This window comes from Montipora capricornis, chromosome 2 (genome assembly GCF_036669925.1).
Source record: "Montipora capricornis isolate CH-2021 chromosome 2, ASM3666992v2, whole genome shotgun sequence".
NCBI lineage: Eukaryota > Metazoa > Cnidaria > Anthozoa > Scleractinia > Acroporidae > Montipora > Montipora capricornis.
In genome coordinates, this window is record NC_090884.1 from 27779757 (window position 1) to 27800641 (window position 20885).

Genomic DNA, 20885 nt, shown 5'->3' on the forward strand with positions numbered 1-20885 from the left:
GTCGAATTGAACCGGTCCATAAACCGCGCCCCCCCTCCCCCCTTCCTCTCCCCGAACAAAACACGAATAAACAACAAGAGGAATCGCTACTAGAGGAAGGATACCAGTTTTGAGAGTATTGGCAGCAGTCAATCGAACCTGTAGAGATTAAAAAAATGGTTTGTTTTTTTTCAGTTACAGAGATATAAATAGCTTTAACACTCTTCGTAAACCACAAGTGCCTGTACCAACAACTGGACAAACCAAATGTTTCCTGGACAAAAAGTTGAACATCTTAAGTGCTTCGATTGCATGAAATTTGTCAGTGTAAATACGACCTTCCACAGGAGCTTGATTTCAGGGAAGGAATGCATGCGTGTTTGACAGGAAAAGTCACTTTTGAATACTGCATGACCCACCTTACTAAGGAGATTATTTAACAATTATTCCATGAGCGCGCGTTGGATATGGGATGATAGATGGCCAACGAGGCGCGTAGCGCCGAGTTGGCTATCATCATCTCATATCCAACAAGCGTGAGTGGAATAATTGTTTCATTAAAAACGCCCCCAAAATATAGAAAACTAGACTACAATAAAAATAAAAAGGCCCAAAAAATCACACATATGCTTGCCGTGTTTGTAGACCATGGTATAATGGCTCATAACCCATGATGGCTTAGCCAATCAAAACTCTCGAATTGCATTATCCAATGATCCAGTCTTTAATAATTAGAAATATTCCCTGGCAATGACTAAGTTACGGAAGATATCATGCATCTTATTCACTTTTCGAATGTCACTGATTAAATCAAGTTTCTATGAATACATTTATTTTATGATCTCTCACCACTAAATCCTCCTGGGCATTCATGAGCTTGAGATAGACTCGATATACCACTGGACGTGTTTGACGAGAAACCTTGACATTGATCCACTGCCCTGTCATCCAGATAATGCGCCTGCGCAGAATCTTGTACCTTAGAAAGAACGAGAACAGCACCCTTGCATTAGAGCGAGAGTCTAATATACAGAATAGCAGTTCCACGACGAGTGAACCCACAATCCACAGCAACAATGTAACAGTAAGAACATGAAAAAGAGAATATCAGTAAATTGGAAGTTGGTGCTACAATGAAAACAAACTGCCGTAGGGGCAAGACATGTCACGTGAAAACCAATGACCATGACATAGGTTTCTTCTATTGGTCAAAGCAAACAACAGTGCCCAATAAAATATGGCGTTTTATTTTCGACAAATTTTACACTTTCAAGAGTTGACAGAAACCATCCTAAAAAGGTTAAAATTTGTGGCTACAATGAAAAACAAACAGCCCTCTATTTTCAGCTCTTTGCCTCACGGCCAGAGCAAAAGTTTGAGCTGATACAGTATCTGTAATATCAACAACTAGCACTTTCATTTACAGCCCCTGCCTATTGCTTGGGTCCCACGTGAACACCTGCTTGACGTCTTGTTTTAATCTAAATTTAGCCCGTGGTCATGATGCGTGGCTATTTTAAGGAAAACACCGGATTGATTAGTTGCAATTACATCATTAAAATTCAAGATCAAAATAATTTTTACAGTATGGCGGGAAGCTTAAAAATGATTGAAAAAAAATTATCATGGCCAGGGGCATGGGGCTGTGTTATCTCCTCTCACGCATAAGTACAATAGATTGAAAGGAAATAAATAATGATGTCATGATAAAAACAATCCCCAAGTCATCATTACATTTTACCAGGGTAAACATTCGCTATCTCCTTCATTAAAATAGAGAAAGCAGGGTTTTACCCTGGCAAATTCAGTAGCGAGAGTGCTCGCCTCCCACCAATATGGCCCAAGTTCGATTCCCAGACCTGACGACATAAGTGGGTTGTGTTCTGAATGTTTAAAGGTTCATAAAAACGACAAGATTTCAACACAACGACAGTTTAATTCCACTTTTTCACACGAAACATACACACATGGCCGACATTTGTTAACCTCGTGCTCCGGACTCCCTAGCGCGCATGCGCGTGCAAATGCCATCAACTACCGGGGTACTGTGAGGACGCCTATGTGTAATAGAAAATACAGCTTTTCTGCGGAACAGGTTGAGTTTGTGTTGGTTCTCTACTCTGCTCCGAAGGTTTTTCTCCGTATTCTCCAGTTTCCCTCCCTTAGCAAAAACCAGCATACAGTTGATTCCAGCTGGCTGCAAGCTGTGCTCCAAGGTCTTACATATGGACCGCATAGCGACGGCAAGAGGCCACACAGTATGCTTTCAGTTCGACCTTGTTCAGCTGTGTCGTTGCTGTGTCGTTGCTGTACTAGCAGACTCTCTTAGGGCTTCGTCACACGTTCCTCCCCCACACGGGAGGAACGCGTGACGAAACCCAAAGAATGTCTGCGTGGGAGGCTATTGCTGTACTTGTGTGACAGTGTGATTATTATTATTATTATTATTATTATCCTCATTATCATCATCACAACATGATTCTTCTTTTTTTTCATCTTCTTCTTCTAATTATTATCATTATTACTAGTTTACCTAAATGGTAGAAATTTTGCCGAGGTTAAGGGAGATATTCAAGTATGCTTGTGCGGGTAATTTAACGACGGTTTGCGCGTGGAATTGAAGGGAAATTATAATAGGTCTTGAGCAGGGACGGTACAAAACGTGGACCCCCGAACTGGACCTCCTTCTGGACCCCATTCGAGAGAAGAAAGAAAACGGTTTTCACAGTGACGTCATCAAATTCTAAAAAAAAATCGCAAGATCTTTTGTTATCAAACGGTGATTGAAGACCTAGAAATAAATCTTTTTTCAAGTTTCCAGTTTCGTGACGTCTTTCGTTTAGAAAATATAGTAGGTTAAAAGATTTGTTCCCTACAACATACCACGTTCTTGGCCTTTTTAATTGAACGATTTCGAATTTATTCTTTTTGTTGTGTGACAGTGTAAACTATCTATAGTTTGAGGATACGGGAAGCGAAATGAAAAACAGTGCAAGCTCCAATCTTCTGTGTAACAAGATCATACCGAGGGCTTAACTGCAGAAATTCCATACCGAGCACATTAATTCCTCCATTCGCGCATAACCACAATTCCTTGCGTTTCGAAGAAAAATGTGTTCTCCCGATTTGCAAGCTGAGTCGTTCGTTCGCTTCAGGCTTACTCACTGAGGCAGGAATTACTATTATTATTATTATTATTATTATTATTATTATTAGAGAGAGAGAGAACCATTTCAACATTACCAGTAAAGCTGGACAATATTATTGTCACATGCGAAGCCAGTTTAATGGCCTTTAAAGGAGAACGGAACGCTAGGAATTGTATTTTATATGGGAGCTTAAAACTACTGAAATAGCTTAGAATTGTAGTAAAAAGCAAGAAAAAGTGAATTTTGCCTTTTGAAAGTGACGCAAAAAAGTCCAAAACCCGTGGTCATTTTTCCAAATTGAACGTGCGCCATTTTAGACATATTTTCTTCCGGTTACTTCCATAATATTAGGGAGCTTAAGCATGCACGTTTCCGAGACGCGGACGGCAACCGGAAGAGGACATTTCTCTTGCCAGGACAGTGGTGTCTCCCAGATTGTTATACTAATCGTCTCTAAAGGAGAAAAGATACTTAGCAAAGTAAATGTGGTTGTGTGAAGACAAGTTAAAAGGGAAAACAGCTCACTTCCGGTTACCGTCCGCGTCTTAAAAAACGCGCGTGCTTAAGCTCCCTAATAGGAATGTCCGCCGCTATGTTGTGATGTCACTGCGCACATGCATTTTTTCATGTCAACAAAATTTGTACAGAATCTTGTGTCAGGTTGAAACTGCATTTAGCTTCGATTATGGCTGAGATCGAGCCCTATTCTTTTGAACCTAAGCGAGACAGTTCGGAGTCAGAAGATAAAGCAAAAGATGAGCGCCGTAGAGGAAATACATCGTGGTGTACCATAGAGAAAGTACAGCGAAGAGCATGGAGAATTGCCGTTGGCAAAAAACCGCAGGCTTTGCTTTGCCCTACGAAGAACGATGTGCGCTACTACACTGGAATACTCTTAAGGTCGGCACACACAGAGGGACTAGTCGCTGCGACTAGTCGCGGGGACCAAGTCCCTTCGTGTGAACTACCCATTTTCACTAGAAAATCTAGTCGAAGGGACCATGGTTTGAATTCGTGGGACAAGTCGCAGGGACTTATCCCCTAATATCATGCTGGTCCCTGCGTGTGAACTGTTCGTGGGACAAGTCCCTGCGACCAAATGAAATTAAACCAACTCCGTTCAAGGTGTCGGCCGCCCCCTGATCTATCGCGGGGCCTATTTCAAATTTTATTTGACATGGTCTGGAGAATACATCTTGAATTTGTTTTTATTAAAGGCCTTGTTTAAATGGCTACTGTTTTTCTGTTCAGTAGTAGTATACCGAACTCTAGAAGAAAAAAACGTTTTCGAAATTGTAAATGACTGACTACTTTTATAGATCGACATGTGCTGTTTCATTGACGTGACGTGCATTTCAAAAATTTGAGGCTAATTTAGTAAATTCTTTTTCACTGTTCAGGACCGCTCCTTTTTCGTCTCTATGCTTCCCTGAATTTCGCGAGCAATGCAAATCGTCACAAAGGAAATCAGCAAGAGTAAGTGTTTTTAAGTTCTCTTTTTTCGTTAGAATCATAAAGCATTGGAATGACTTACCAAATCATCTTTTTAATGAAGGACAATATAAACCATTTTTGAAAGAATTTGAAGAAGCATATGAACATTTATAAGCATCCAATCAACTAAGTAGTCTTAAATTCATACTAGGTTTTAGTATGGTACTGATGTTAATTTTTTTAAATTGTTTGTTTGTTTATTTTTGTTAAGGGACCCTTTAAAGAGGGATAACCTCAAGGTTCTCCTTTTCAAGTCAATTTGAATTTGAATTTGAATAAAGTTTGTATTTGGGGGTTGTGCAAACTGGAAAGGGCAACAAGAGAAAGAATGTTTTGCTGCAAGGAGATCGAGGAAGCCGTAAATAAAATTTCAGGTCAAAAATACTTTTGTATTCAGGCCCAAAACTTTTCCGATTTCTTTTCTTGTTTGAAGCCTTTGTACATTTCTGAATAAATTCTAAAAGCATGAGTTTGACGTCATTAGCGGAAAACGGCATATATTAGACTTATTAAAAGGGTGTATAGAGAGAGCTATCGAGGGTGTGTGTAAAGTGCGCGGAATGAGAGCACCACAAGAGAACTAAATAACATGTAAGCTTATGTACACAAAATGGTCACAAATAACGTTTCGTTGAGCTCGGTTAATCCTCCAACATAAGATTTAATCGCTGAGCCAGCAATAGATCTTTTTCTCTTTGATGCTCTTTTAGTAGCGCGTGAACTTTGCGTGTCTTGACTCTTAGAGACAGAGGTTGCGACATACACACGCACAGCTAACTCAGGACTCAGGTGAATTGCAAACGGCTTCATCCAAAATGTGATACACAGTCTACGTTTTTAGATAAAACGATAAGAAAGTGTTTATTTTTATTATTTTTCAGTTCTTTTTAATTTTGATACAAGCATGTCGCATATAGCAGAGAAAATCTCAGTCAAATAGCGTTAAATGATCTTGTGATGACTGTATATAAGCGACCACCGTTTAATTTTTGATAGCGCTATGACCTCGGCGTGAGGAGCTTTATTTATCCGACGTTCACTTGAAAGCCTTCTGGTTTTCTTTTGCTGACGAGGAAATATTGTCGGGACAGCGTCTTCGTTTAACTCGCGTTTATGTTTTCTGCCGGGCAATAGATTGAGGTTACAGCAACTTCTGAAGCACTCCTCAAAGTGCTCCGAACAAATGTGGCACTGGCTAAGTTAGGGCAAATTTGCCCTTTAGCCACTCCTTAAGAAGCGGTTTCTTTTTTAAGGGTAGTCGATGGAAACTTACCCTCTTTTGGAATCTCTGACTTTTCTGTTTGAACAGCCAACTACGGCACATTCGACCATTTTGGAGCTGATGTTCTATGTGCGCAGTGACGTCACGCTATGCGTCCAACCCTTCAACATGGCTTCCAAAATGGAGGACGTTCAAATTGTTCTGGTACGGAGCTTTTTGCTGTTACAATGAGGTTAAATGGTAAATTCACATCCTAAAACATAGCGATTTGATTACAACGTATCATGTGCTTTCGTAAGAACGACTTTTTAAAATTTGTTTTTTCGCCTTCCGTTCTCCTTTAAGCTCCCACGATTCTGCTATCGCTCAGTGGTAGAACATCCGAACTAGTAATCGGAAGGTCGTAGCTTCGACTCCTGCAAAGAAGCACTCGGATTTTTTCTGAGTATCCCCGAGTAAACATCTAAAAAATACACCTAGGAACCAATTGCTCTGTTGGACTCCCCGAGCTTGACCAACCTGGTAACGTATGACATATAACTTAAATCATTGATTTTTCACGGCATATGAAATATCATAAATTTGAACCGCCGAACGGACATGAAATGAAAGTTACAAAAATCATTTACAGATAGATACGCAAGTTGAACTTAAGTGGTTGCAAGCGAGCCTGAAAAACCCAGACTTGAAACGGGGTTCGAACTCATTCGAACCAGGATATTTCAGGCCTCTCCATCTGCCTGTAAATCCGGTGAAAAAAATGATTATTTGAGTTCTATGTCGAATCGTAAATGATTTAAACCTAGGAGTCATATCATAACTGAGTAAAGTATGATCGTCCGGGTGAATGCAGTCCTAAGAAGGTCTGTTTTGGGTGACATTGACTGATGTTTTGACAACCTCAGCGGAAGTCCTTCTCAGGACTACACTCAATCGGACGACTGTACTTCACTAAGTTATAAGTTCAATGTTATACATTACCAGGTTGGTCAATTTCAAGACGGTCCAACAAAACAATAGTTCTGTGTCGTGACGTCATTATTTAGCGCTGATAAAATCTTCCTATGTTACTACTGACCATGCAAATCCGCATTCCCTCGACTACTAGCGAGTTTCTAACTTCACGTGGTGCTGCACTACTGGTCAGGAAGCACTGAGTGGTCTAATGGTTAGGATTACGAATGGATAGAGATGCGGTCGCTTGGGGAAACACTTACCTAACGACCTCGTGAAGTTATTCCAGGTGGTTCCGAAGTGACCTCTAGTACGCTTTGTAAAGGGTCAGAGGTAGCATGCGTGGCATGTTTCCCTCCCACCCGTCCCCCGATTACGCCTGCCACGCAGGCTAGGTCAGAGGCCACGGTAAGGCGCGTTACACTGTAACAGGTGCCAAACTTTCAATACTAATATGATTCCTTCACCATGATTAATTCTTCCATACATAAGAGGAGAGGAGAGGGTAGAGACTTCACAGACACATACCTTGATGAAGAGTTGCTTAGTTCATGAACCAACTGACTGTTGAATGTTGAACCACTGGTCAAAGTCCACTTCATCAAAAAGGTGATATGAGGCAAGTCCACAGGCATTGTACACTGGATAAAAAAGGAAAACCCACAGAAAAAGCTGTTGCTTTTTTTGTAACACGAATTCTTTTACATCGCAAAAATCAGCTCTTCTAAAAACTTACTTTATGATTAAATAAACCATGTATTTTTTAAACAGAATGTAAGGAATTAAAGGTGACTGCGTGCAAAAGGGGGAAATCTAGATTCTGGACTATACCGTTATAGTCCTTTTGGAAAAAAGGAGTTTGCATCCAAAGACAGGTCACTTAAGACTTCAAAGAAAGCACTGATCCCAAATGCACGGACGTAAGAAAACTTTGTCTTGTGAACCTCCCTATTCAGCACAGCATAAAATGACTAACATAAAATATCAAGAACGGATATTCTGCGCTTACCCTGTCGTTACGTAATTATTACAATTATACTAGGAATTAAAAAGATGAAAAGGATATTACTAATAAATTATTATTCCTTTGTACAATATAGCTACAGTAGGTGTGACCTATATGATTTACTTAAGTGTACCATATCTTTATAACGGATAGAGCTTGATCTGATTTTTGCTGGTAAAGACGGCCTAATGGCAATTTGCCATACTGTATAGTAAGTGCTAGTACAAACAGTTGTACAAAGAGAGTAATGCTTAAAAAAATAGATGGCCATATAAGATTTCCACAAATGATATATAATACAGGAATTATCCCACAACAGAATTTTACACAACAATTATTTAAAAACAACTGGTGCTGTCTGAACTGTATTCCTCTCAGTTACCTGCGTCCTTTTGCAACAAAACATTCATGTCATCAGAGGGAGGCAATCCTGCAAAAACGTCAAATTCACTAGAAAAACGTGCTACAAACCGGCTTTTAATCCGGATGTGAAGGGGAAGGTCGTTGTTGCCTGGAAAAATATTCACCATCTTAAACAAATGGGAAAATGGTTCTGGCTTTGACGACTGCCAATAGAGAGACTTCCTACTATACTCAGATAAGAGCTTTAATGCTCATGGATCTTTTGGATACTTGAACGAACTACTTAAAAAATCACAATGTGCTCACACATACATCGAGTAGCAAAACGTCAAGACTGCGCATTCAAAAGCTGTAATATTTAAAGCTTCAAGTTTGTGGAGCAGAATCATATGAAATCTTTAAATTTTACTTTGGATTCTAGACTAGACACGTTTTTCCCAGCATCTTTAAGCATTTACCCTCCCAACCATGATACTCTATCGAGGACAGACATCAACACGGGGAACTCTACGACACATTCTTTGCGAATAGCGGGTAGTCTCTCATAATTATGAACATTAATTAATTAACATTAATTATGAACATTATCTTTCGGGAAGAGTAAAGAGTCTAACCCTTGCACAAGCCCCTTAGTTAAGACCTCAGGTGTCCGGTCTGAATTTGAACCCCAAGCTGAGCCAACTGGTCGCCGTGTATGGAAAGAAATAATATTATTCTCATATCCAACAAGCGTCAATGAAAAAATGTTTAATTAAATTTCATTCAAGTGCACATGACTCGCAATTTCACCACCATTTTTAATTTTAAAATCTAAACTGCAACGGTCTAAGAAGCATTTCTGTACAAAAACAATTTAATTTCTGTCCCGAGAGCATATTTAGACAAAGGCCTGGGATCGAGTTGAAGATTTTGACGTCATGGGTTGTGTAAAGATGCAACTCGTGCGAAGATTCCCGGTAATCCGGCAGCCTTCCAGAGCGGCTTCGTCATTGGCTGCCTGAGTACTTCCGGTACCGGTTGTACCGGATTTCCGATTGGCTGGTTAGTTATATCACGCCAGACGTGGTGTGCTTGTGAAATATTTGGCGAGAGTGATAGAAGTTGTGACAGATAGACTTCATGTAGCGTGCTTTCGTAAACGTTCTTTCCATCGAAGTCACACGATGAGGTTTGCCAGACATTTGCAAAAAAAGAACATAATGCTTTTGTGCCCGCTTAAGTGTTCCACAAATTCACTTATGTTTGGGGGGGACGACGCTGTTTTTTTTTCCTTTTTCACCATTTTTGTTTTATTTGTTTGAGAGGGCTATAATTGTCGTTCGCTATACGTCCGCAAAGTTCCAAGTGTCCACGTTAAACTTATCGATCTTTTCTTTGCAAACAGAAAAAGCCGGTTCAGCGTCTCGAATTTTCTGTCATTCAATCAAAGAACGTTCCCCACCCATACCCCGCTGCTAATCATAGGTGTAGAACTAGAAGTTGGTCGCAATCAGCCGCCATTTTGAACTTGCCTATTTTGGCCAGGTGTTTCGGGGAATCTTCCCGATCCGCTCGACCGGTGACGTCACGTTTGATTCACTCGAGGACGACTGAGAACGAGGCTGCAGTCTTACCACCACCACCACTACTACCACTACCACTACCACTACTAACACTACCACCACCACCACCACTACTACTACTACTACTACCACCACCGCCACCACCACCACCACCACCACTACCACTACTACAACTACTACAACTACTACTGGTTTATCAATTCCCCCGTATTTTGTATTTTCGTGTCATTTCGTCTCGTCTTTGTTGACCATTTCTGTTCAGTAGCTCATTCGGTTTTTATTTCTGTTTCTCTATCTATATATTTCGTTCAGCTGTCAGGGTAAGCGTATTTCCTTACTTTGTCGCTTTTATTATGTTATCCTTTAGTCTTATCTTTTAGTTTTATCCTGTCTACATGACAGCGCCGGGCTCCTGTTCACTTATCTATTTCTTTGGAACCAGTGCAGCATCCATGTCTTATCCTGTTCCTAGTTTTAGTATTTGTTTACATAAGCCTTGCATTCATTGTACTTCTTTTCATTTCTCTCGCCGTAGACTGTAGTTATTAATTTTGTTATTTTATTTACGTTTCTTTATACACTAAACAAAATCTTCAAAATTCTGTCACATTTTCCTTTTTTTATTGCTTTCTTTTTTAACCCCCCTAAAAATCCAGGCCCCATTTTTAAAATTAAATCCCCAAAAATGAGAAACCCTTTTTCAGGCAGTTGATAACAAACTGGTTTGAAACATTTTAACCTAATGTAATGTAGGTGAATTCATTTTCAAACTAGTTTAAAATAAAATGACCTAGATCAAAATCATTTTAACTTGAATTTAATTTCAACCAGTAACATGTGCATAACATTGGTCTGCATTGGTCTACATAATTTTACAGTAGTGTAGCAGCTCTCGAAACCTGCATGCTATTGTTTGGTATTGTAAGCAGCTGCTATTGTTTTTAAGTCTACGTCATTGTTTTAATTGTTTAGTCTTTTTTTTTTTTGGCTAGCGTAGCGAGCCAATCAAAGTACATGTATACGTGACGTGAGCTGCTACGTACATCAGCCTAATTTTGGGTCGGGAATTTTTTTGATTTTTGTGTAGGATTGGTTCATTTGTGTTTCTTTGTAAGCAAAGTTTGAAACGGTATGGAAATGTACACAGGTTGCTATATGGCCACCACTGTACACAAATAAAGTAATAAATTATTTTTAATGCATTTCATTCAAAGTGAGCAGAAGTGAAAAGTAGTTACTGTAGTAGAATTAAACTTAGGGCTACACTTCACACATGTGACCATAAGCCTAGAAGCATAGACACAAGAACAAGAAAATGAGAGAGCAAAAGCTGAAAAATATTGAACATATTCACTCTTCGTATTTTTGACATTCTTATGTTTTCCCAGTTCGCACCAACAATTTTGATGCTTATGTCAAATGTGAATCAGTCTCAGAAAAAAAAGATTGTCCCACACGTCACTGATAGCCCTGCAAGGACATCCTTACGATCCATGTCAACAAGCAAGCAAGCTTCTAAACCACGACACATAAAGAAGCTGGGACCTGGCAGCCTTTATTAAAATTATTTGCGGAGCTCCGCGCACCAAAAGCGCGCGCACGGAGCACCATTGGTAAGAAAATATGGTAACCCATCTGTGCGCGAAAACTTGGTTTTGGTGACCGTAAAGACCGCACGTCCGCCACCTTTCCATGTATGCCAATGTGATCAGTATCACCTGACCATATCGAGGCCATACTCCAGTTGACACTCCAGCTAGTTTACAGCGTACATCTTTGATACTGGACATCCATTTTACGGTCAATTGACACCTGTAAAAACAAGGCATCCGCTGACCAGTATCACGTGACCATATCGCGGGCTCAAGTTCAGACCTCATCGAGGATAGCGTTTTTTAAAAGTTGACCTCTGACCGGGCACTTGCTTTCGATTAGATTGCAGGCTCAAGCCTGGTTAACTGCAAAAACATTTTCGCGAGCTTTCTGTGGCCTGACGCGGCTACACGGCCGTACTACGTCAAATAAAGCTCTTTACAGCCGACGCTTTTCGTCTTCAAGTGAAAAACGGTTTGGAAAGTATTTTTTCCCGCAAAAAAAAACAAACAAACAAACAAAAAAAAATTTTCCCGCATTCTTCGTCGGTTTCTGTAATCCAATGAGAAAATCTGCAAAGCGTTCACGAGCCCCAAGTTATGCCCAATGCTTCCTTCTCAATTTGGGCATAGCCCTGTTCTGTAGGACTCATAGCTCTTGATGCGTAAGCGTCTGGACGCCATTGGTCATCATGGTTTTGCAGTAGAACCGCCCCCAGGCCATAAGAAGATACATCTGTGGAGAGTTTTGTCTGAAGGCTTGCATCATAGATGGCAAGGGTAGGAGTGGAAGCGAGGCTGTTTTTGACAGAAGAAAAGGCCTGTTGCTGAATTTCACCCCATGTCCAGTGGTTCTTGGTGCTCAGGAGATTTCTTAGTGGTTTGGTGAGCTCAGCTATATGGGGTTGGAATTTTCTCAGCTGATTAACCATTCCAAGGAACCTTCTCAGTTCTGATGGGTCTTTAGGGGCTGCCATCTTAGTAATAGCTTCAACTTTCTTGGGGTCAACTTGTATGCCCTCGGCATTGACAATGGTGCCTAAGAATTCTACAGATGGTTTGGCGAATTCACACTTTTCTTCATTTAAGGTAAGGTTAGCCTCTTGTAACTTTAACTTTAACTTTATTTACAAACAAATCATAATTATTCAAACAAGACCATAGTGGCCCGCAGTTATTATTTCTATTCTAGCTAGGCGGGCCACTTACACTGCGACATTATTACTGTCTCTCACAAGTAAACAAAGACACTTAACAAGAATTACACAAACAATAAACGTATTAGTAATAGTCCTCGAGTAGCGAAAAGCGTGACGCTTTCTTTCGTTTTATTCCCAAATAAACATTTCTTCAACCTGCATTTGCTAACTTTATCATTGCCTTTTCTGTCCGACTAGTTGGGTGATACTAAAACAATTAGACCCTTCGCCCTCAAGGGCCACGAGTCAATAGCCCATTCGGCCTCAGCTCCGGCTCATGGGCTATTGGCCCGTAGCCCGCAAGGGCTACGGGTCTAATTGTTAAATATTACTCTAAATGTTATTTGGTAGATATAGTATTAAATACTTTCTACGTTACATTAAAATTATCAACAAGTGGTTTTCAATAGCCATGAATCCGGCAATCAGGAACAATCTAAATTAAACTAAAATACAGACAAACAAGATTATAACAAGACTGCCCTGGATGTGGGTGGGCGGGAAAAATAATAGACTAGAAGAGCTACACAGCTGAACTACAAGCCGCTTGCATTCACACAGATGTTACAATGGTAGTTCGGCCTAACTTAGAGCATATATGTATTAATACAGAAAATCTGCGGCGACCTTCAATTGGCTAGTGATTGTCTACTAAGGGTGATAATAGAGTATTCTCGTTTGCCACACGATGTGGTCACTTGTGATGTAGATAGCGATCTACATCACAAGTGACCACATCGTGAGACAAACGAGAATAGAAATAATGTTGTTAGCACCTTTCCTACAGATAAAAAACGCATGTTTTTCGTCATTTCTTTTTATCGATCGTTAAGGTATTTTTTTTCTGGTGGCATTTTCATTTAAGAATTTCTCCCAAACAAACTTAACCGCTATCTTTTTTTTTTTAATTTGCACGCAAGTTTGGGTTTGAGTTGTCATGGAAAATAATCCTTTTTCGGATTTTGCGTTTTTTTGTACGCTGAAGAATCCATTGATCCGAGATCAGAAATCCGTTTTTGTATTTTCCCAAAAAAACTCACCCTAAAATGACATTGAGGCATGAACTATTTATGGTAAACTACAGGTCCTAATGCACATACCGGTACCTAAACTGGGCATAAAATCTGGACTGGATTCTGGACTCACCAGTTCTTGTAAGAAAACTGCATCTATATCAATCTCGTTCCCAGAGTCTTCGTTCCCCTTGACCAGCGGGTCGGGTTACGAGAGACTCTGGGATAATCCGTTTCGAATGACAAGATTCTTGTCATGAACACCATTGCGCAGGCGTAACGCCAAAATGGCGGAGAGAGTGTTCACTGGCGAAAAATGTCTGATTGGTCGAGGCCTTGTCATGTGACTTCAATACCTCAAATCAAACATGGCTACCATTCGGTGTTTATTAGATGTCCCTCGACAAGAAAAGCCCTTTTTCAGGCCAGTAAAACGGACGAATGTTTGACTGCATAGTGCGTTTCTATGCCAGCGAGATTCTCTTTTAAGCCAACAGTGCTACGAGGGAAATTTCTTTAAAAATTGCAAGGTCAACGCGAGTCTCGGTTGCTGTGGCAGTGTTCGAGTGGAAATTCGTTCGTGGAGCTTACCGGCTAATGGATTACCATCTTGATTTCAATTCATGCGTTTATCGTTTAAAAAGTGGAACAAAAAAGATACCACTAAATTTCCAAATGGTTTCTCTTCCAACTAAATAGTTACTGTTTCCACGGGGGCCCGCATCTAACAGAAAATGTTAAGGTTTTCGCTTTTTTTCGCAAAATAAGTTGTTAAAATGGCCATTAAAGTGGTCCATAGAGGCAAATTTATTAAGACCGAGGGAAAATTTAGAAATGTACTTCAGTCGTTCAAAAATAAATTTTAAAGTGAATTTAGCGGTAATGATAACCAAAATCATACTTAACATGTCATAGCACCTCATATTGGGTACACTAGAAGGAAACCTTTTCGTTGCAATTATATTCTGTTATAGTTGTTCCGTGCCAATTGTTTATTTCCCTCCAAATTATAGAAATAAACATAGATTCGGTTAACTCTGAAATTATAGTCAAAACAACAATATTCTAAGTTGAGAATTTGATTCAGAAATCCAGCTTACTAGCAGGGAGAATTTTACTGTAACAAAATATTACTACAGCTAATAATACCCTTTCACCACATTGTAGTGGGTTAATCACAACAAAAATACTTAATCAGGAATTGATTTGATCTTCCAGCAATAAAACAGCAGGAGGATATAAAATTAGGTATCTTCAAAGTTTAGAAAACTTGTTGAAGGTGATTCAGTGCCACCCTCCCAAAACGTTTCACAAATTTCATGCTTGCCTACTTCCAGTACTTCCAGTACAACAAATCATTTAACCTCTCTTTGAAGACTCTGGTTGCGACACAGCTGCTTCAATTATTTTAATCCCCTTGCATTAGATTTAACCTTTAAAAAAACCATAACTTCATATTTCTGTAATAATTTTTCAAAGACATTGAGCAAAAGCATACAAAGCTACATTTGAAAGGTGCATAATCCCATGTTACAGTTTTCTGGATAAGACTTCAGAGAAATAACTCCTGTTACCTTTCCATATGTAAAGAGGTCCCATGATTTATGAGTCAACGAGTCAATGAGTCACACAGTCAATATTATTAGCAATAATTTATTGATTAAGCATAAGCCCTTGTTTCAGTGATTTGGCCTAAGCAGGGTTAGGTTAAATTTTAGCTTTCATTTTATGGGTTAGGGTAACTGCACTAACTCATTGACTCATGACTCATTGACTCATAAATCATATGTAAAAAATACAATGTATTTCAACATTAGATGCAATGAATTTTTAGCAATTGCTGTAAATAATAGTAATAATTCCTACCATTTCAAAGGATGAATAAATTAAAGTTGAATGCAGTAAGTGTCAGAAGTAAAAAAAGTGGTCCAATTTATTAAAGCTGTAATCAATTTCCATCCTTGCTTTAGTCCCTGGATAGTGTTAAACAATGGTGGTGAAGTGAACAAACTACTCCAAGGGGGATTCCCTTACAAAAATTACAGGGGTTCTTGTTGATCCTTTTTGGAGAAAAATTTGGGGATTTGTACTGCTTATGATACTGAGACCAAACAGCTGGCAGAGTTGCTGCAGTACGTTTAAGGTTATCAATCTGAAAAATGAATGGAACTGTAGAACAATTTGTAAGAGAGCAAATAACTTTACTTATGAATTATAAAATGCCAGTCATTTGTCAATTTAGAACTGGTTCCTCTAAGGGGTCAGATTTCTTTAGCCTACATCCACAAAACAAGATTCGGTTACCTTTAAGGGTTGCTTTTTTTTAAAAAAGGACCCCTCCTGCATCCTCATGTTTGGATTCTCATTGATTTAATGACTTAAATGATATTATGCAAATGTGTTCTATAATAAGATTCAAATACAATAAAAATATTTACAACCTAACTTTTTTGCAAAGTTTACTCCTTGAGCCACCAGCTTCAACTTTGATACTTTATTCTAAAAGCCAATGCAGTTGTATAGCAATGGTGGAGGTGATGATTAATCACTTTGTTTTCGTTCAAATGAAGAAAAAGAAAGTCAAAGTAATGATGGAATTTAACCCTTTCACCTGTAAACCGGCCATACTTCGTATTTTACTCTGTCTAAGCCAGAGTATTTTGCTGTGTCTAACACCAGATGATGTTACTTGTCAATGGGGAACCCCATGGAGTCAACAGTCCTACAGTACTTCTCAACATAAAGAAAATGAATTCTGTGGACGTATTAAACATGCCCAAATAGAAACGCGGTATATTCCAAATATGGTTTCGTAAACTCTTCAAGATTTACCTGCTTCAGGAACTTCAAATCAGTGAATATTTTAAATATTTTTCCTGACCTCCTGCAAACTATGCACACTTTTTAATGGTTTGCCCTTTAAAAGTAACATTCAGAAATAATGCAAATACAACTGAGGCTGTTTTGTATTATCTACAAGACAAGACAACAATATCCTTTATTCAAACACAATCAATATTAAAGAAATAATACATGCTTGTGGGCTCATGCACTAACTATAATAAAGATACACTACAGGAAATAAAAGCTTAAAACTAACTATGTGACAGACATAGGATATCGACACATAAGGAATAAGAAAAATAAATCAATTGCTATCCAAAGATCATATTGCAAATACACCAAAAGGTAATGGTTGATTGACAAGTTCCTTGTGCAAAATGGTAGAGCATGTTTGAAGTCCAGCAGGACCAAGATGAGAAGTTATGATAAAAACTGTAAACATATTTTTTACCAAATTATTTTACTGCCATCAAACCCAATGAGACCCTATGCATGGGTCACTGTTTCTAGCTGCAGCTCCAAATCACATACTATATTAATTAATTAACAAATTTTGCCATCTAAGAAAAGAACAAACATGTAGGGTGTAACCAAAAAGAGTCCAAGGCAATAAAGCTTCCTTTCAGCCTTTTCAGGAACAACTATCCACTGTCAACCATACTTGACTCAAAACAGAATTTCCTTGATCCAACAACACATGATGACAGTCCCCTAAAACCAAAATTACATCATTAATGCTTCCAGAAAACAACAGTCTAAAAAAAAAGATATGAAAAACAGTCACGAACCTGAATCTATAGATATCTATATACATCTGTACCTACACTTCTGTTCTTCCGAACAATTATTTTAACTAACATGGATTTTGATTTTGATTATTGCAAATCCATAACTTGGTAACTACTTGAACGCAAGGATCGTCGAGTTGTGACTGCTAAAAAGTATAATAACTTAGACCTTCACCAGAAAAGGGAATATAAATGACCTTAAAAGCAGCCATTTAAAATATCTGATACTAGGGTTACGTTCCAAATGACACAATCACATTCAAAATCAAATTCACATCTGATCGAATCATTGATCATTCATGTAGAGGTGCCGATCGTAAGGAGTAACGCAGAAAAAAAATAACCTTCACGTTGAACAATATTGCCATTTCCCTGCCACCTGGTACAAGCCAATTCACACATGAACGGAAACCTTAGGAATCCTCCTTTCTGTACATTACAGTAACTTTTTGTACCCGGTGGCAACAAACTTTCCACATCGAAAATTGCGTAAAAAACTCACCTGTTTCGCAGCTCTTTTCCCACGAAATAAAATTTTCCAGGAGCAAATTTTCCGAGGATGCTCGTTGGATTGGACTTTTAAACGATTTACACAACATAGACATTCTCTAAGAATACATTCCATTTGAAACTGGCGTTAAAACTAGTCTTGATCGCTCTAAAAAGAACGGAAACCAACAAGCTACCGATTCTCAAAAGGCAGCCATTTTTCTGTTCTCCTCGGGAGTGTTTTTTTCACGAGAGCCAATGATCGTCCCGGAAACGCGTCACGTGACATATCGCGCGACTCATGCGCAGACATTTTTCGCCAGTGAAGAGAGAGTGGAGGATTTGTTTCACGATGGCATGCAATTTTCTTTAGCAAAATTAGGGTATCCCAACCTAGAACTGAAAAAGGAACAATATGACGTGTTGGAGCGATATGCCTGGACAAAAATCTGTGCTGAATATGTTACCAACGGGCTGTGTTGTCAAGTGTTGGGATTTTCGATTAGAATTTGTGTAACGTGGAACTGTAAAGCAGATTGTGTCGCTCCTCAAATCACTGATCGGGATTAGTTTCAAATGTTAAAAGACTGACTTTGTTTTTTTGTATCGTGGAAGATGGAAGAGAGCGAAACACCAGACTCTAACACATGATTCTTTCCAAAAGAATAAATCATTCTTTTAATCATAAAACTATGTGTTCGTTGAAGGATCTTTCAAGTTAGATTCTTCGTCACCAGAGAAGGTTTAGGAATCTTTTCAAAAGAAGATGAGTTCTTTGGGTAAGAGTTCCCTTGCTGTTATAAAGAAGTAGAGGTCTTGAGCGAAGTATCATTTTGCTGCTTTTCATTATTTTGTATTTACAGAAAATGACTGTTCTCCACTAAATAATGAGAATTCTTGAATAGAGATGTATATTTCTAATTGGATAAACATATTGATTTTTGGAATATTATTCTTCCATGAACCTAAAATGTACTTTCCAAATTCAGGAAATATATATACAGTGTACATACATACACAAGGCAATACATACAAGCCATAATCACAAAAACAACTCTGTTAAATTTCACTTAAATAATAATGTTGCAGAACAAATACAAATTTCTGAAACTTAAACGCCTAAAAACACTGATGATTTCGAAAAATCTATGCAGCATGAAAAAATCAGCCAAACTATTTAGTGAAGAAGATAAGTCCCTAGAAATGAAAACAGCTTGTAAGCACAAACTAACATACAAAAGAAATTCTCTTGAGGGGATGGTGTAGATCTTAAAGTGAGTGAAATTAAATAAATGAAAAGCGTTACACAAAAACAATTTTTGTAATTAAAATCTATCACTGTCCATTTTCCTTATATCACTTTTATCCCAACAAAAAAATTTAGCCGATCTGGAACTAATTCAAAGCACACACCCAAAGAACCAGCATTCAACAGGGCTGTCATTAATTTTCACCTGCAATATATCAAAAACTGATTCTAGTTTTCATTTCCTTCACAATGTGAGCTCAGGGTTAACAGCTGGTACAGGTGAATGTCCTTTACGGCAGCCCTGTGAAAACTTTCCAGTGCATGTGACAATTTAATTGACCACATTAGTAATAGTACAAATTACTACATACCGGTAACATAACATGATTTGACATGGTATGAGTTAATTGCCTGACATGGTCATGTTCTGTGCTATTTCTCCCCTGTTGTGCGAAAAATCAAGAAATGGACTCAGGTATGTTTTTGTGTCAGGTTTCCATTAAGTTTGAAAGTAGAAGGGACCTTGTGACAGAGTGCGCAGGCACCCCTATATATAGTCTGGCTTTTGTTCTTGAGACCTCCTTTGAGCAATGGTGGGTACTGTACTCAGTGCAAGACGGGTGCTAGTACCCAGGTCCCAGATTCTAGTAAAACCCTTGCATGCAGGTTAGTTCAAGCTCCTGTGGTGGTGCAACTGTTAATACATGTAATAAGAGGCTATTAACTTTAAGCTAAAAGAGTAGAGACACCTTTTCTATACAAGGCATTTTTTTTTGACGAATGCTAAATACATACTTTCAAGAAACTCAGTGCAGACATGTTGGCTTTCTTGGATACTCTAGGTTAACCATGTACCCCAAACTGAGCAGAAAGACTCTGTTTGTATCAACTTACTTCCAGAAGAACCTCATTGTCAGCAATAATGAAAAGCTGTTGTTCATAATCGTCGGTCTCTGGGCACAGCACATGAACATCCCTACTTAAAACTGTTTAATTCACATAATCGTTTAAGTAAGGTCAAATTCCTTTGGGAGAGCAGAGAGATGCACACCGAAAGGTCAATGAAATTACCGGTATGTATCAAGCAAAATAAAAACTGCAAAAGCCGAAACTTCTTCATGAGGTTAAGACTAGTCATCCTTAATGCACTTTATATTCCATTTTTCCAGATGATCAGAGGTCAGTACCTATTTTGAACCATCAAATTTGACAGATTGGATGTTACAATCTTATATATACATTGTATATTATCCTGAGAATGTTCATTTCCCATCTTACCCCCCAAATAATGTAATCCCTTCCTCGCTGCCAAAGGCTTTCAGTAGGGTGGCCAGCGCCATACAAGTTTGGAAATGGTACTTTTCTCTTCAACTCTCGAACTAGCAATGCAACAAAGCCTAAGGCTGTTGATTTTAACACTCCAAACAGGAACGGATACTTGTCTACAAACCTTGAACCTAAACATTTCTTTTGTTGGCATAAAAAAAAATTACATTAGAAACTGTTGACAACTGTACATACCAACATGAAGAAGTCAGTCTAACTTCAAAATAGACAGTATAATTTACTGACAACTTAACCGTTGAGACAAAATTTAAATTGAGGGGATGTGTGGAATACGTTCTCAAGTGACTAGAAATACTGCACAGTCTGCAATGCTACCTTCTCCTTTTGTTTCACAAAATTGTTAAAATTTATCAGAAATATAGGCTGCTGTAAAGTTGCTCCCAAACACACTGTAAAAGCATTAAGTCTGTGTCTAGATAATGAAACTAAATGAGCCAGGTAGTTCATTGATGGCAGCACTTAGCTCTCTTTTCTGTAGAGTAACAAGGGGTATCACTGATCCCCTTTAACCCCTGGGAGTGAGACTTGACAGATTTTACCCTGTCTAATTCCAGGGAGATTCTAGTTGTCAACTGTGGTCATCCTAGGGCGTTTGAGGTGTCAATGGGTTAAGCAGTCAAAAACTTTGTCCCTTC

At 38.8% G+C, this 20885-nt stretch overlaps 1 protein-coding gene across 1 annotated transcript in view; it reads right to left on the minus strand.

The window, feature by feature from the left end:
• Positions 1-20885, minus strand: part of LOC138039242 (importin-11-like) — a 76068-nt gene that overhangs the window by 19818 nt on the left and 35365 nt on the right. Inside the window, 5 exon segments of the mRNA XM_068885447.1 lie at positions 105-138; positions 829-958; positions 7327-7370; positions 7372-7439; positions 8187-8234. Coding sequence (XP_068741548.1) covers positions 105-138; positions 829-958; positions 7327-7370; positions 7372-7439; positions 8187-8234 — 324 coding nt within the window.